Below are 18,292 nucleotides of genomic sequence, written 5' to 3' on the forward strand. Positions count from 1 at the left end.
TCATAACGACACCACCAAACATTCAGAGGCATGCAGCAATATTTAGCTCTCGCACATGTGGGTCCCCTGCTGTGGCCTGGGTGACTAGCTCTGTCCCAGGCATCTCTGACTCTCCTGGGATAGCTGACTAGCTTGAACCTGTTTTCCTCTGCCTATGGCAGGAGGAGAAGAGAACAGATGGAAATACTTGAGGCCTAGACTGGGAACTGGCATAAGCCAAAACACACCATGTAGCCAAACCCACAGTCAAAATCCAACAGAAAGAGCCTGAGAAGGCTTTCAGTGGGAGAAAATAGAGTCACGAGATAAAGTAGAAGCACACTCGGTAAGGAATCCAGGCCAGGGCCAATCAACAGCTTACCTTGGCTTTGCCTTAGCAAGTTATTTTGAATGTTTGCCATGATAGTAACTATTTGACCATGTCACAAACAATAATCTTATTTCTGGAAGAATTTGTTTAAGAATATAGTATTTAGTGCCGTGGCTCTCAGCCTTCCTAATGCTGGGACCCTTTAACACAGTTTCTTCATGTTGTGGGGACCCCCAACCACAGAATTATTTTCATTGCTACTTCATCACTGTACTTTTGCTGCTGTTATGACACATAATGTAAATACTTGTGCTGTTCGATGGTCTTACGTGACCCCTGTGAAAGGGTCGTTCGATCCCCAAAGGGGTCGCTACCCACAGGTTGAGAACCACTGGCTTAATGGCATAGTGGTTGGGATAAATGTCTTTCCTAGTTGACCACTCTGAGATGATTAAGATTCATTCAAACATTTGGTTCTAAAACAAATCTTTGTTGTTATTATTGCTTTTTTGAGACAAAAATCTCTCCTCATAGCCCTGACAGTCCCAGAACTTAACTATGTAGACCAGGTTGGCCTCGAACACATAGAGCTCTGCCTATCTCAGCCTCCTGAGAGATAGGATTAAAGGTGTGCACCGTCGTGCCCAGTTCTCTAAACTATTTATCATAAGAAATCCGATGACGTAGTCATATGCTAGCCAAGGAGAAAGGAGTGAGTAGAGGCCCCCACTAAACGTTTGTCTAACTCTGGAAAATATGCTTTCTGTGCAGATTCTCATTGCCAAATCCCCTCTGGCTCCCTTCACCTCCTTCGTCTACACCATCAGAGGGGAAGGCCTGGTTCTTCAAGGTAAGATTCCATCCTTCTGCTAAATGGGCACTGTGAGCATGTTCTTCTCAGTGCTGCCCTAACCAGTGGCCAGCACTGCTTGGATTCTTTTAGATGCCAGCTCAGGACAATTCAAAGGCCAAGGCGAATTAGCCAGTGGTTTCTTTTTTTAACCCTGATAAGATCAAGAGATTTGGCAAGTTGTAACAAGAATTTGACAGGAAGAAGGAAGAACAACAGGATTTAGTAACAGAATGGAAGGGCTGGGACTCTTGTTTAGTGGATGAATGCTCACTTATGTTGTTGCATTATAACAAACAAAACAAAAAGAAAAACAAACAAAAACCCTCCAAATGGGATAACAATAACAAAAAATTAGGGCTTAATCCGTTGAGATTCTGTAGACCAATATGAAGCACTATGACCATAGATTATATATACATATATACATAAATATGCAAGTGTATATACATATATTTGTATATATATATATATATATATATATATATATATATATGTTATGTATGTGTGTGTTTTCATGTATGTGGTCAGGTGCCGGTGCATATTGAAACCTGAAGTTGACAGGCATCTTCCTCAATTACTGTCTGCCTTATGTCTGAGGCCAGGTCCCTTGCTGAACATGGAGTTCTCCCTTCTGGCTAGTAGGGCCAGCCAGCTTGCTTCAGGGCATCTTCTGTCCCTGCCTCCTGTGCTGGAGTTGTTGGTGGACTGCCACAACCACCAGCTTTTCACATGGGGCCTGGGGTTCTGAACTGCAGTCATCACATTTTCCCAGCAAGCACTTGACCTCTGAGCTGTCTCCCCGGCCCTGTAATGATCTTGTAAGTAAGCAGATGGCCGCCACCTTTACAGCCGGTATTTACCTTAGGCGAATGTCTGGTTGTTGGTGAGAACTTGCCCCCACCATCTCCACAGCAGATCCTATGGTGTGAACCGTGAACGAGTTGTCGGTGCCTGCCTGGCCAAGATCTCCCTCTTAGCCCACAACCTGCAGGGCTGTGTGGGGGGTTCCTGGAACCCCACTTCCCTGTGCTGAAGTCCCCAAGATGCTTCTTCTAGTTTGGACTTTGTGACATCGTGGTCCTTGCCTTTAAAGGAGCTGGGTTCTTGCTCAAAGCAGAACTCCCATCAGGCCACGAACTGGAGCTCACTTGAGTGGAGGTTCAATCCTAGCTTCTGGGCACCCTGGTGAGGAGAGGCTCTGGACATTGCCAGGTCTTTCCAGAAAATAGTTAACATGCAAGGGTAAATTTAAAACTTAGACGGTTCAGCCTCTGGAGTCGCATGTCTAAAATTGCTCCATGGATTAAGGAGTGTTCAGGATACACAATTGTCTCTACTGTCAGGCCAGAGACCCCACCCACAGGGATGCGCAGGTGAGCATCTGCCCCAGCCAGAGAACCTTTATTGCTTTGCATGGGGGAATGTCTGCCCTGCAGGGTTTTATGAACTCGGGTTTTCCCCCAGGTTTGTAAAACAGGGCTGTGGCTTCGGTGTCCCCGAGGAGATCGCTTCATTGCAGAGACCCAGCAGGGGCAGGATGGGGAGTTCCTGCTTCGGGATGGGGACTACGCTGCAGCCCCCCTTCCCATCCCCCTCTAGAATGTCTGCTTCTTAATGGACTCTCAGGCAGCGTTTGTTCCGTGCAGCTGGGCTCCCCAGCGGGAGACTCTCAGGTCCACAGAAAGTTGGGGTAAGAACCACTGACCTTTGGCTCTTACCCTTTGACTTATGCTATCCAAGTTCCTTGGTAAATATTTTTTTTACAATTGCAAATATTGTTTTCTGACAAAGAAGCAGAGATTTTAAGACCAGATTAAGCAAAGCAAACAGCAGGCCCCTTTGTTAGATCCTCTCTAAGGGTGTATAACTAATAAGCGATCAGAAAGCCGGGTTTGTATTTACCTAGTGAACGGTGTGGATTTTGAGCGCTCCATTTTTAGAGGCTGTCTTAGAAGATTAGTGGTCTAGTAAACAGAAAGTTAAGATGAAGATTTCAGAAAGTCTAAGGGAGGCTGCAAGCTAAATTCAGGAAGAAAAGAATCTGTTCTGCCCAGCTAGCTTGGACTGAAGGCCTTGCTGTGAAACATCTCTAAGCTTGTCTAAAGTGGATAACACTGAGAGTGTTTGCAGGGACAAGATCCCCTGCTTTACCTCCCTCATGTCCACTCCTAAGATCATGATTCAGACAGAGAAGAGGGAATTGTGTAGAGAAGAGTAGAAACCGAGCATACACTTGGTGGGCGGAGGTCAAAAACCAACAGTGAGGATCTCAGAAACCCTACAACCTGAGTGAGCCCACATTAAAAACAAACACACAACAACACAACCCAGATGCACTGGCACACACCCGTAATCACAGCAATCCTATGAAGAGATGAGAGGCAGAGGCGGGAGATCCCCCACCCCTGAGCTGGGCTAGCCTGGCATACATAGCATGGCAGACCTAACAAGAGAGAGCCAGCCGCTCAAACACCAGATGGAGAGAATCTGGGAGGATGGCTCTGCAAGGTGACTGTGACTGCTGCTCTGGCGGAGCACCCAAGTGTGATTCCCAGCATTCACTGGCGGCTGCAGGGGATCCCCTGCCTCACCCGATCTCTGTGGGTACCAGGCACACAGGTGGTGCACATACATACATGCAGGCAAAACACTCACACGCGTAAAACAGAATCTAAAAAGAAAGGGGAAAAGCAAGATGGAAGAAGAGAACACGTCTCAGAAATTGTTCCCTGACCTCCACGTGCATACTATGTCAAGGATGTGCGCGGGCGCGTGCATGCACACACAACAACAACAGCAACAGCAGCAACAACAACAATAATAATAATGTAATAGGAAAGCACTACAGAGGAAGCTAGAAACCAGAAAAGAAAGTGTGTTACTGAAGGGGATGGACCCGGAGCCATGTGTCCAGGAAAGAGAAAAACTCAAGAAAATGTCATGATGCTAAGTCCCCAACCAATTAAAAACATGCCGGGGGGGGGGGGGGGGGGGGACTCCAAACCTCCCAGGCTGATTTCTAGGCTGCCATCCTAGAGGGTTTTCTCCCCCCAGAAGCACTTCTCTCTCTAGGGGACCCTGCTTCCCCTGTCAGCAATGGGCCTGAACACAACCTCACAGGCCCGGCTCTCCTGCCATGTGCTCCTGGGTCTTCTGGGGGGGAGTGGGGGGGGCATGACGATGGGAGCTGTTCTCCCCAGAAAGTCAAGAGCCTCAGTTATTAGAAAGAACACTTGGTTTTCAGTTCCAGCTCTGCTGGGATTTTGAGAAAAGTCTCCAGGGCCCCAGCTTTAAGACCTGTACAGTAACCTGTGTAGCGAGCTGTGATGCCGTATAACCAGCACTGAGGAGGGAGGGGAGGAAGGGGAACGGGAAAATACCAGGTTGTATCACACACATTGGCTCCTTCCATGTGATGTTGTGTGTGCATATATGTACATGGTCAGCTTGTGTATGTAGATCATGTGGCCCGTGGCGCGGACTGCAGCAGCAGCCTGGGCGGTCTCTGCAGGCCTCCAGACTTCATTTCCCTGCTTCTCCTGGGAGGCCACATGCTTCCCCGCCTTTACCTCTCTCCTCCCTCAGTACGGTTGTTCCCTTGAGATCACCACAGGCTGAAACACACTAGCTTGCTTCCCCCATTCTTAGCAGATGAGCGTGCCGAAAGATCTGCCTCGTCCGCAGGTTTAAAGCAGAGAGGCCTTGCTGGGTGTGCCATAAACCTGGAGAGATACCAGCAGTGCCGGCCACAGAGCTTTGCTGGTGGGAGGGGCCTGCTCTGACAGCCAAAGTGGGCACGAAGCTCCTGGTAGGAGCTGCAGGGCACAGAGAAGGGTGGCGGGAAGATTAGGCAGGAGGCTGGGGCAGGTCCTGGGCTCCCAAGAGAAGCTGGTGCCGTTGTAGCTCGGTGTCAGTCTCTGGGAGAGAGCCGGGCTGGAGTGGTGGGAAAGTGCAGTTAGCTCCTCGGGGGCTGCCCTGGGGGCGGGGCCGTTAGTGACCGTGGGAATGGCCCCTCGGTGCCTTTCATCCTCTGCAAACCCCAAGACTCCTAATACCTGCAGCCCTCTGAGCGCACAGCAGAGGGAGGGGATGAAAGGTGAGGGCAGAATGTGATTGAGCAGGCTCCACGGGCCTTTCCCCTCACTGGTCCTGAGGATTAGGAGGCCGAGGGCAGCAGCACCCGGGCCTGACACTGGTCCCTCCTCTTTGTTCCCTGCGATGGGACAGACAATGAAAGGGCTGGCTGGAAAGACCCAGGGGCTGGGGAGAGAGTTCTCAAGCTGCTTTTTGAAACACTTGAAGGAGCCAGTCCATGCTATTGTTGCAGTAAAATAGAAAGCGGAACTATTCTCCTTAAAAAAAAAAAAAAAAAAAAAAGAACAGAAAAGAAAAAGTAAAAGAAAGAAAACCACCCTCCCCAGGCATCTTCAGGAGGCTGCTGGACTGAAGCCATTAACATGGTAATACCATCATCCTGTTTGCATCTTCTTTGTCTGCCCAGCGTTTGCCTGGGATTCTGCCTCCTTGCTAGGCCCTAGACCCTGGAAATGCTTAGGCCCCAAAGAAGAGGGAGCCAAGCTCCTGGCCACCAGCTTCCAAGCGGCCTGGCTTCTAGGAGGGGGGTCAGGTGGAGTTAGAGGGAGACTCCAGCCCTTTGTGCAACCGGAATGAGAATGTTGGAAATGGAAAGGGACTGCGAATCTAATTTTCCTTTTCCCCCTCCATGGAAGCCTTGGTACCCACCAAGTGGAAAAGTTTGCAAAGGGCTGAGTGAAGCTGAGAGGTGCCAGGACTGAGGGCCAGGGAAAAGCAGCCGACTTTGGGGGTGGGGTTTAATGGGGGTGCCCCCCACCCAGAGCACCTGGCCGCAGAAGGAAAGGGAGAAGTTGCAGGAAACTCCCACTTGACCTGTCTCTCTGCTCATGCCTCACATCTCAGTGAGCTCCAGATGTGCACCAAGAACAGCCGAGGGTGTTGCTGATGCTGGGGGTGGGGGTACGGGATGGGAGAAGCCATCTGGCCCTCCTGGAGCCAGCCCTGTTTTGCGGGGGCCTATGACTGGGTGAAGGAGCTTCCAAGGAAGAAGCTGGCTCAGAGATTGGATGGCGAGGCACGCTGTTCGTGCTTGGCCTTGCGTTCTCCTTTCCTCAGGAATCCAAGAAGTGGTTGGGAAAACAGAAAACCAAGTTGTTTTAAGCAGGACAGAAGACAGCTTCATTGGCCAGTAAGACTGTGTGTCTTCCATTGTTTTTACAACACCAGCGTCTAGCATGGTATGTTGGCTCTAGGCTCTGGGCTGTCCTGTACTAGTTTAGGTTTGAAGGAGCTGAGATGGGGTAGGGAGCCTGAGAGGAGACTGAGCTACCCCAACACAAGTCCTGAGAAGGTGCTAGATACAAAACTAGCTTCAGCCATTTACTTCACAGACTCAGATGGAACCAGAGACGATGACGCTGTTTTCTTGGGGAGCTGGACAGCTGTGACCCTGCTTTCTTGCTTTTAGCATCGAAGAATGCCTTGTTTGAGCACCTTGGGGAGCTCCTGGAGAAAGACATTAATCTGCTCTGTGTGTTTGTCACACACTTGGGTTACAGTCTCCAAACCCCATTTTCTTAGTCCTGAGCCCTTTGGGAGATCATACTGAAGAATTCTTTCCCCCCAGATACTGTCATGTGGACTCATTACCCTGCAGTTAGAATCCGTAGTCCACCTGACTCACACTCTCTCTCTCTCTCTCTCTCTCTCTCTCTCTCTCTCTCTCTCTCTCTCTCTCTCTCTCTCTCTCTTTTGCCTCCTGGACTCAAAATGACACTGAAAATTCTCACTTTATTTCCATCCCAGTACAGAAGTGTCTGCATGGTAAATCCATCCCACATACCTGGCACAGCCCAGCCTTCATGTGAGACACTGGGCCAAGAGCCCTGGGATTGAGTGGAGCAGACAACACTAATTCCCCTCCCAGAGGTTCTAGAGAGGGAGGCGGAGATGGCCTGTCACTGTGTCCCTGTCCACCCCCCACCCTCCCCACTCCTGGTGACCGTGTCCCGTCTGCTCTGTGCTCTTCTGACATTCGCTTTGCGTCCCCTTCCATGTCGTTCCCACCACCCACCCTCAGCTTGTCCACTTATTCTCCTCTGACCGTCAGCTTCAAGGAGCTCGCTCTCTGCCACTGCAGAGCCCAGTGCCCTGCTCACTGTAGGCAAGCACTCCATTACTGACCTCAGTCGGAAACCGTTTTCAATACGGAACAATAGAGAAGTCATACAACATGAATTTTACACATATGTAGTACCTAGATTGGTTTTTTGTTGTTGTTGTTGTTGTTGTTGTTGTTTTAAATTCCCACTGGTTTCGTTGTTTTTTTTTTTCAATTATGGGACTGAGACTTGGCAAAGCTCGAGTCTCTAAAGCTAGCCCCAAGCCAGCTCCTCTACACATCCCCACCGTTCACAGGGTCACGTCCCTCACCATGTCATGCCTCCTTCCCTGCCATTCTTGACCGCTTTTCTGTCTAGGTGTGAATCCGCATGGAATGAATTCTTCCGGGGCACATTCTAGAAGTTTCCTAAGTGCTCTCTCATACACATTTCACCACTTTTCCTTTGTTATTTATCTTGTTTCTGTGATATGTCTACACTGACACATATAACTCATGTTCTTTCACTTCAGGGAACTATCCACTGACGCCATCCAACTCCTATTTGTGGACCTTTTTGTAAAGGTTTACTTATTTTCATTCTATGTGCCTGTGTATCTGTGTCCTGCGTGCATGCATGTCTGTGCCTGAGGTGGCCAGAAGAGTGGCAGATCCCTTGGAACTGGTTGTGAGTGACCAGATAGGTGCTAGGAACTGAACCTGGGTCCTCTGCAAAAGCAGTAAGCACTCTTAACCACCGACCACTGATCCGTTCCTTCATTCTCCCCGCCCCACCCCACCCTTCTTCTTTTTTTTTTATTTTGATTATTTAGAGCAAAGGATCTCTTTACAGACCTCATGATAGGCAGGTATGAGGCTTCTCTAGGAATTCATGAGAAGTGCAATGGCCTCCAGAGGCTGTGTGCCTCATCTTTACTCTTTCACGTCAACTTCCTCTCCAGAGAGATTTCCCAGTTTCCTCTCCCTCTGGAGAAAGTGAGCCCATTTCTGTGCAGTTGAATACAACTGTGTGGGTCTTGCTGATTCTCCCAGACACTTGGTGTGCCTCTGTCAACCTTGCCTTTCGATTGTAAGCTTTCGTGTCCTCTAGCGAGAGCTACACAGCGAGTGTGCGCTTCTGGCATCCACTTAGGCGGTTACTGATGAGAAGTCCTTCCTGTCCCTAAAGTTAGCTGTGCACACATTTCCTGTAAGGAGCCTGTGGTCTCACCCACCACTTTCCTCTTCAGGTAAGGAAGCAGAGTTGTATTCACTGCCCCCAGGGTGGGTTTGGAGCCCATTCAAAGCATCCAGCCTGGGTCTGAGGTTTAAGAAATTCATGCCTCTGGGCCCCCTCCCCTGCCATGGAATGCCCTAGAACCACTTATTTCTCAGAATTGCTGGGCCTCTGTTGACATACTGTGAGCCAGTCCCGAATCTTGAATCTTGATATTTTAAACTAAAAGATGCATCTGTCATACTGATACAATGATCCCTTGAGAAATTTCCTTAGGGTAATTAGGTTGTAACTTAGCTGGGTATAGCTCCTAGATAAACAGTGTGGCATGGTGCTGAGACCTTCTGCTTTCCCACACAGCACTGTGGAGGAATGCACTCAGAGCTTACCTCCCCTTCACACCTCACATATCCCATTGTGGTCTTAGCCCAGAATGGCTCAGCATCATGTCCTCCGTCCAGGCAGCGGGATTTGTGTTTGATGGAGAATCATGGTGACAGAGAAAGTGTTCCCCTTTTTTTAAGGACCATTACCCAGAAGCTGCACACTTTATTTCTGCTTGTAGGATGATGACAAGTTATAAGTGAAATACATGACAAGAAAAGTTGAAAATGTTACCAATCTGAGTGATCATATACCCAAGTAAACGAAGGGCTCTATTACCATTACAGAAAGGTATTTTAACAACACGTCCCCTTCAGAGGCCAGCTACAGAGATTCTGGGTGCAATAGTACAGACCCTAGGGCTGTTACAGCCTTGAAATGCGGCATAAATATTGAATGTATTAAAAGTTCTCAGTCTCTTTCTCTTTGGTTCCAGAGACTGTACCAGGAGAATAAGGTACACAACAGCAGTTAGTTATTCTACCATGGGTCAACACTCAAAACTCCTGTCCCAACCCCACCCCAGTCCAGAACAGGACCTCTTTTAAGCAGGAACTTCAGTATGGGTTCTACTAGTATGTGGGTTAGGTATGGACTTGGGTCCAAAGTCACAGACTAAGCACATTTTTTTTCTCAAATTTATTTTTTTCCTGCCTACATTTTTGTTTTCTGTAAACATTGAACAAAATATCAGTTGAAATAAGGTTAGAAAGAAAAACCTTCACGGGCGGTGGTGGCACACACCTTTAATCCCAGCACTCAGGAGGCAGAGCCGGGCAGATCTCTGTGAGTCCGAGGCCAGCCTGGTCTACAGAGTAAGATCCAGGACAGGCACTAAAACTACATAGAGAAACCCTGTCTTGAAAAAACCAAAAACAGGGGTTGGGGATTTAGCTCAGTGGTAGAGCGCTTGCCTAGCAAGCACAAGGCCCTGGGTTCGGTCCTCAGCTGCAGAAAAATAAATAAATAAATAAATAAATAAACAGAAAAAAATAACTTTTATTCCAATACCTGGCCTATAGTTAGGCTGGCTCGTCCTATAGAACCTGGAAGCCATTGGCAGAGTTAATAATTTGCATTTGTTAAAATGCCCGTACCAAAAGATGTTAAATCAATCCAGGTTGTCCATTTTCTTTGAAAATCACTTCCAAAAGGACTTGGTGTTCTTTCTAAAATATGATTTAAGCTCCCTGATGGTTAGAACATACTAGTTGAACATCTATTGTTTACAAAGCTAGGTGCTCTGGATTCAGAGGACATAAAGCAGGAAGGGGTCCCTTTTAGCTCAAAAGAAGATGTAGTTAGATAAGTTTAATCAAAAACAAACTGACACCTGTTACAGAAATTGAAAGGGGTAAAGAGAGAGATTCATTCCAGCTCAGGATGGCTAGGCAAGGCGCCTGAGAACATGGGGGACTTGAACTGGATTCAGCTAGTTAATACTGACAAAAACCGCATCCCATTGTCTCTTGACAGCAGCCAATTTCTTTTGCTGTTTGAGGATAGATCTGGGGACCCTGGGGAATGCTGATTAGTTCTATCACTAAGGCTGATTAGTGACAAACGTTGAATCATGCTGACTAATGTGTTCTAAATGGATTGACTCAACAATAAAGGGAACGTTGAGAGTCAAGAGTTCAGGTCGTGAATCTCACCCATGGGATGAAATGCAAATCACTTCGCATCGTTCTCTTCCTCTTTTCTTTTCTTTCTTTCTGTTTTTGTTTGTTTTGTTTTCTTTGTGGTTTTTGGTTTTAGTCAATTAAACTGTGTTCATCCTGAGAATCCAGTAAGTTACCTTGACCAGTAAGTGCTTTACAGACCTCAGGAGTGACAGACATGCTGAGCCACCACCGGCTTAGGCAACCTTAGTTTTTTTTGTAAGCCATGCTGAATGGGACTGTCGTCCATCACACGCTGCTCCCCAACCACGCAAAACCTCCATTCCCCCACATATGCCATGAGAACCAACGAAGAATGAACCGTTCTCACAAAACCTGACACGCAGAGGAGCTTTTGAAAAATCTTCCATCTACCTACTGGGGCGCCTGCGCCTCTGGACAACAAATGTCACCACAAAACTAAGTGCTTGCATTACACACATCGCTCTTTCTCTCTTTTGACATTTCCCCAGCTAGACTGCTTGAGAACCTGGCCTTCCATGTCCAGATGTTTACTGAATTCTGAAGGCCCCCCAAAGGGCCCAAATTCTTTTGTTGCTCTTCAAATCATTTCCCACAGAGACTGACCAATGTCCTGAAGGAGCCCTTCAATAGAGAGGATAAATGAAGGCAGATGAAGACATGACCCCCCGAGGCTTGTCCCCATCCACTCTAACAAAGGGCCTGAGGCACAACCTTGTAAGGAGTGTTTTGGTCAGCAGCGTCCCTATGAGAGGCCAAGTCTCCCCCACAGGGCTGCTTTCAATGGCCATCCTCATAGTGGAAGTCCTGGGCATTTGTTAAGGGTTGTGGTGTGCTAGGTGTAGCATAAAACATCTGAATCATGGCTCCCGGCCTTTGTGAGGGTTTCCTGAGGCTACAGATGGCAGCTGGCTTTCTCAGGGGAGTCTTGGGGATAACAGAAACCCAAAAGGGGGCTCCTGTGTCTTTGGGTGATCCTTTCCCAGGACAGATAGACTTCCCCTTTTGTATGTGGCTCCTGGCAATCAAGCCAGAGTTCCTGGGCCTTAACCCTGACTGGGCCATTTCTGGGTGTCTCAGGGGCAGGCCATGGTTGGCTCTGTGGGAGGGAAATGCTGCTGCAGAAAAAAAGCTTTATTTAGATTACTAATGGGAAGCTAGTACATTTCATGACAGCATTTTCTTTTTAACGTTCCTTTTCTTTCTCTGTCTCTTTTTCCTTTCAGGCCAAGAGAGGCCATAGGGATACTGTGACCTTTGTCTGGAGCTGATGGGGGTGTGATTTGTGAAATGAAACAAGCCCAAGACGGGGGGCTGCTTGGCAAAAGGAACCGGAAGCCAACATAATGAGGATTAATTGGTTGATTGCTGCTTAGATGGTAACTGTGATTTCAGACCCGGAAGGAAAGGTGAAGACGACGAGGAAGCCTTTGTCCAGTCTCTGATGTGGAGGGCTGGGGGCTTTGCCACCATGGGATGTCAGCGGCCAGAATAAGAATTTACACTTACATAGCACCTTTCAGCCATGCACCTCAAAGCGGTTTAGCCACATTAATTAATTAAGCCCCACAATCCCCCTGGGGAGAGGAGGAGGAGGACTAACAAGATTTGTAATTACAGAAGGGAACATTTCCGAATAAAGTATTGTCCGGCAAAGAAAAAGAATAGGTGTGAAAGAATTGGGGTCTCCAAAGAGTAACTGACTCACAAAGAAAACGGTGAAACCATGGGGGAAGCTGGAGGCGGGCATGGATGTGGGGGTCTGCTCTTGTGTCAGAGGGAGGCCGAGGCCCTCAGAACTCCCTGACAGGCTCGAACCTAACTTCGAAGCGGAGCAGGCATGGTATTAGTATTGTCTGGAAGGTCGTTATAACTATTGTAAGCATACATTCACGTTCCACTGGGATAGTGGGGAGCCGTGCAGAACAAAGAGCGAGATTCTCGCGGTACTTGATAAAGGATGAAGTGATTTCTTTGGAGTTGAAGCCCAAAGCTGGACCACTCAATTAGCAAATAAATCAACTGGTGACCCATGGGATAATTCCCTTCTTTGCCTTGGATGCCTGGCCCACCAGGTCCCACCGCCCTGAGGCTCTGAGGCAAAGTATCAGATTGAACTGGTTCAGTGAAGTGTTTGGGGGAGGAAACCCCTTCAGAGTCAAGAACTGAATCTTCCTAGGGCTAGTAAAACGGCTCGCTGGGTAAGGATGCTTGCCACCAAGTCTGATGACCTAGGGTTTGATCCCTAGATCCACATGTCAGAAGAAAAGAACCAGCCCCACAAAGTTGTCCTCTGACCTCTACACATACACATTGCACACACCAAAGAACAGGAGAGGAAGAGGAAGGAGAAAGAATAAATGTAAAGTTGTTTTATTTTTATGGAGACATGGTCTCACTATGCAGCCCTGGCTGGCCTGGAACTTGCTGTACAGACCAGGCTAGTCTTGAGCTCTCCTTCCTAATTATTGGGATTCAAGACACACACCATCATGCCCAACTATAAAGTCATTTTTTAACAACCATCTTTCCAACCCCTGGCAACCTATCCTCAAAATTATTGGTGAGCCAGAGCTTTAGACTCACTGCCGGCTCCCCCTTCAGACTCTAAATGTCATAGGCTGTAGGATAAGCATTATAGCTCATTCCCTGCCTCCGTTGGTACCCAATAGGGTGCTATGCAAACAGGGAGGGGAGGGGACGAGGGACTGGCTCCGCTAATGACTTCGTTCGTAATTATTGAGTATAGACCAATATAAAGCGATAGAGCATAGAATCATGAGAAAACTCATTCCAATGACTATACTACAAAGCAGAACCAAGTCTCGTGGTAGATGACGGTGAGCTCCGCCCCCCCACCCCCACCCCGCGGCAGGGGACAGGGAAGGACATCTTGCTGGGCTAGAAGCGTGTTCCCAGCAGGCATGCCGGGCATGAGGGAGTCGGGAGGACTTGTGTAGGTCTGGCAGAAGCCGCCCAGGCAGCCGCTCCAGTCTGAAGCCCCGTGCTTCCTCTCAGCGAGGGGCATTTTGAGAACTTGTGGTTTTCCATAGAATGCTTATGCAAACCAAGCTGATTAAATGTAAGTTTCTCGTACATTCTTATGACACAAATTAGCTAGCTTAAGACAACCAACGGAGTATTTGAGATGTGATGAAGTTTAGTGGGCACTAGCCCCGTGTGTAAGGAAACAGCAGGAGGAAGATTGATGGCTTCCCCTCTCTCTCCCTTTCCCCTGTTCCCCTGAACAGGTCGTAAAACCTAGCCAGCTTTCCCCTAAAATCAGTCGTAAAGAAGTCCTCCCAGAGGTGCCCTCCCTGGGCCCGGAGGAAAGGAATGCTCTTATCTCTCAAAGGCACTCCGGTGAAGAGAAGACTAGGACTCAGCCGGCCAGCTGTATCTATCTGCCCCTAGCTTGCATTAGATCACACCTGCTTCTCCTCCAGTCAGGCTTCTGCCCACTCTCTTTAAAAAGAAAAAAAATCCACGTTTTCCTGTTTCTTTGGGTCTCTGTGTCATCTAGAGCACATTAGATAAACATCTATGCTTTTCTCTCCTTTTTTTTTTCTCTCATTCTGTCTTTTGTCATAGAGGTCTTGCCATGGGGAAAGACAAAGTACCCATGCTTCTTGCCCACAGTTTCCGGTGCCCAGCACAGGGAGGCTGAGACACTTGACTCCAGCCTGTAGGTAAGATCCTTGGACAACTGTGACAAAAAGCCAGTTTGCGTAGAATTCTTATCGGGCCGGCTCCCCCAGATCTCTCTGCAATGCCTGGTGAGAAGGAGGTAGAGATCTCTTCTCATGCGTCCCCAAATTGGTATTAGCAGGGCAACAACATATGTTTGGACTGACTTTCTGGCCAGAGCTAGCTGGAGCTGCCTATTCGTGATGGCCCTTTCCTTCCCAGCAAAACCTCTCTGCCTGTCTCCTTACCGCCTTTTCCAGTCCACAGTACTTGGCTCCATTTCCGCTTATCAGGGTACCCATGTAAATCAGTTTTGCATATGCAGGCAGCCATCTTCAGCCTGGAGAATCACAAGAACATGACCTAGTGATAGGAGCTCTCAGGAGGGTCTCTCTGTCTTCCCTCCTTCCTTCCTTCTTTTTGCCCTTCTTTGGGGGTGCTCCTGGGTCTTGTCAAGAGCTGCATCTTTTTGTCTCTCTTTTGAGGACACACTTCCTCCAATGTTTATACACACACACACACACACACACACACACACACACACATTCATATATATTGTTTTGGGTTCTGCATCACCTAATAGATATCTTGGTTTGGAAGAAGAAAGGGGTAAGAACATATCTAAACCTTTCTCGTGTCGAGCTGTGCTTTTTTAGAGGAGAGTCAGCCATGAGCATTGTAACAAGTGAGGAAAAGATAGCATTCTGTGCAGTTTAGGAAAACTGTTGTTTATTCTCTGCTGCTCTTACTTGGGTCGCTCTCCACTTTGACTGAATTAAAGGAGAAAAGTGAAGCACTCCATACATTCCAATGGATCACTCAACAGTGCCTGGGAAGATGTTACAAAAGAAGCCATCCCCCTGACCCAAATGTGAATGACTGACCAAGTGACTTCATCCTGGAGACTCCTGTGGACTCCTTTAGTTGGTTGGTTGGTTGGTTGGTTGGTTGGTTGGTTGGTTGGTTGGTTGGTTTTGACCCCAAAAGACTCTGAGAACTCTATACTCAGGGGTTAACAAATCCACACAGTCCTCTCCTGCTCTGAGCGTCCCCCGGACTTTCTGCCACATGCTGCTGGGACAAGCCTGGGCACTGTGACAGCTCACACCAAGCAGTGCATGGTGTGTGACACACTTCCCACACTCAGTCGCAGTGATCCCTTCTGCAGTCTGGTGAGGTGGGTTGTCACAGTGTGTTCCCTCTGTACTAACCAGGGAGGGGGCAGACACAAGAGAGGTCAACCTCTTGATGGAAAGATTGGGTGGGGATTTGAACCCAAGCCCTTTGCCCATGGAGTATTTCTGTTCACAGCTACTACAGCCTCTTATTCCTGCCCAGGTCACTAAAGTACTCGGCACAACACTATACATACAATTCTTTAGAAATAGTTTTCCACATAATTACAGAAGAAACACTGCTCGTTGGATCCTGTGCTCTGAGTAGTGGCTGTGGCGCAAGCCTGGGCCTGGGGCTGAGGAAGATAACAGAAGTATCTCCGTTGCCTTCTTCATGCCCGTCACTGTTCAAATACTAGGAGACACAAGCAGGAAAGACACACAGGAGAAAAGGCGGAGCTGAGAACGTGCCAGGCTGGTGCTACCCAGGATGCGCCAGCAGGACAATCTCGTATTAGTGTTAGTTTTATTGATGATGTCATTCTTTCCTGTATGGATACCTCTCTGTGGGGAGGGGTACTTTTATATGTCCTGTTGAGGTACTTCAGTCCTGGGGAAGATTCAGAAGCTCTAGATTGACCCAGAAATGCTGCACACTGTGCACACTGCCTTTTAATCTGTGTGCTGTGAGCAAAACCAAGTTGCCTTAGTCATCATTGCCAAAGTTTGTCTGCTGGAACCTCAGATGGCTCAAGGATAATTCTAGAAACAGAGGATAAGGGTGGGGAAGAAGCGAGGATAGAGCATCTGATTCTGAGGACTGATCTTGGGTGTTAGCACCACCCGGGAGTATCCATCATTGCGCCTTATGCCAAGAGTGAGAAAAAAACGCAATGTCTGCATCTCTGAATTCTGCCGAAGACAGAGATCAGATGGAACATATATTTTCTATCACCCCATACAGATCTGGGAGGAAAGAAAGTCAACAAGTCACCAAAAGTACAAATCATGAGAGATTTGATTTTGCTGCCCAAATACCAGTGACTTAAAGTCTGTGTGAGCCTGGGAGACTCCGGACATGCTCCCATCCATGTGGTGACTCCATGTTGCACTTCAACATCCATGTGGTGCCTGTCCACGTTGCCACTTTGGTGGGGGATGGGGATTGAAAAGGTCATCGGGAGGTCTAGAAGATGGCTTAGTGACCAAGAGCACTTGCGGCTCTCCCAAAGGGATGCAAGTTCAGATCCCAGGACCCACAGCAGGCAGCTCATACTCACCTGTAACTGTAGCTCCAGGGAATCCCCCAATCTCTCTAACCTCCAAGGGCACGAACACACACACACTCTCTCACACACACACACACACACACACACACACACCACACACACACACACACCACACACACACACACACACACACCAAGCACTGGCCATTATGTTCTCCCCACAAGAGATGACACATCCCACCCACTTTTCCCAGACTTCATGCTCAAGCAGCCGCCCCCGAAGGGAGCACTCTTGGGGACAAACTTCCCCAAGAGAACGCCGCACTAGTGATGGTGCAAACATCTGCTTCCCCGTACTGACAAGGGTTTCCTTCCTCTCAAAGTCACTCTTTATGTAGACCCTCCCCTTGGATGGAGTGGCATACATCAACGATCTCTGGGGAGCAGAGCTGAGGGAGGGAGACCTCTTTGGAAAAAGAGACATAACCAAAGAGGACCAGTTAACTCGGTACTTTTCTCTCTCTGTTTGTAGCTACTAATAGCTCTGGGAAAGAAGAGTGAGTTAAAAGGAGTCATGCCCTGCTCTGCCTGATATTCTGAAGATAAAACAGCTAACTTCGAGCGGCCCCAGACAATCTCACTTCATGTGCAAAGGCTTCTGGAAGGCCTCCATTTCCTCCCTTCTTACCAGACATGATTCAGATCCCCTCTGAGCCCTGTGACTTCCAGAAAGCAGCTCTCCCGGGGGGAGGGTGGATAAAAACTTTCCCTTATTATTCCCAATAATGAATCCCTGCTCTGAGTGGATTCCGACCATGTGTTTTCAGTCAAGTGCCGATGGCAGCCTTGCTGGGGGACATTTCCAAGAGGCTGCGGACATAATAGATGAGGCCTTGTATTGACAAGAGCTGTCCTTAGTTTTCCATCCAGTTCAGCCTTCCTGAGCCCTGAAATCAGAGATGAGAAATGATGAACCCACACAGTTGCCACACCCCTCTGCTTCCTTTGGGTAAAGAGATGGTTTCAGGGCTTCCCTCCACCCCACCCCAGAGTCATGGATCCTAGTAACTTAAGAAAGACTTCTTAGGACCCAACCATTTTTTTGTAGATGCCAAGACTTCCTTTCTTCAGGACCTAAGCGCAGTTTTAGCTTACTCTGACATCCCAAGAACAAAGAGAGAAATTAGGCCCTAACCTTTTCCTAGAGAAAGCCTCGTTTCAAGTACACAAACAGCTTCCAAGTAAGCTACAGTGTTGGCTGTGTTTCTTAAGACAGCCAGCCTATGCATTCTTCTCAAAGCAACCTACCTCCATAGACCGCATACACTCGTTGAGATAAGCTGGGCTCTTTTCATTCGGAAAACAAGTATAAATTCCCTCAGGTAAAAAGTGTACCGTGTGTTGTTAAGGATATGAGTGACCCCTTTGGGATTGGAGGCATCCTGAGAATGCACTGTCCTGCCTGAGTGTCCTGCCGTCTGTAGTTCAGCTTCCCTGGGGCTTCAGTTTACATGTGATTGCTGTACTTCAGCCTTTCAGCTATGTCCCTCCCCTCCAACACCCCCACCCCCACCCCCCACCCTGCAACTTGGTTAACATTCCTAAGAAAGAACTTGATTGCCCAGGCTCCTCTTATTGTGTCTCAGTACCACTGGCCACTAGCTAGCCTCAGTTGTGGGCTGGAGAAGTTAACTGAAAA

General features: G+C 48.2%; 1 protein-coding gene across 2 annotated transcripts in view; it reads left to right on the forward strand.

The window, feature by feature from the left end:
* Positions 1 to 12,228, forward strand: part of Rad51b (RAD51 paralog B) — a 541,809-nt gene extending 529,581 nt beyond the window's left edge. Inside the window, exons 11-13 of one of the 2 annotated variants that reach the window (XM_076550950.1) lie at positions 1,082 to 1,160; positions 6,315 to 6,436; positions 11,790 to 12,228. In XM_076550950.1, coding sequence (XP_076407065.1) covers positions 1,082 to 1,160; positions 6,315 to 6,391 — 156 coding nt within the window. In that variant the 3' untranslated portion in view covers positions 6,392 to 6,436; positions 11,790 to 12,228. The remainder of the gene's footprint in view (positions 1 to 1,081; positions 1,161 to 6,314; positions 6,437 to 11,789) is intronic. The other variant, XM_042260850.2, reaches the window with a different exon arrangement.
* The last annotated feature ends 6,064 nt before the right edge of the window (positions 12,229 to 18,292 follow it).

This window comes from Peromyscus maniculatus, chromosome 14, assembly GCF_049852395.1.
Source record: "Peromyscus maniculatus bairdii isolate BWxNUB_F1_BW_parent chromosome 14, HU_Pman_BW_mat_3.1, whole genome shotgun sequence".
Lineage (NCBI taxonomy): Eukaryota > Metazoa > Chordata > Mammalia > Rodentia > Cricetidae > Peromyscus > Peromyscus maniculatus.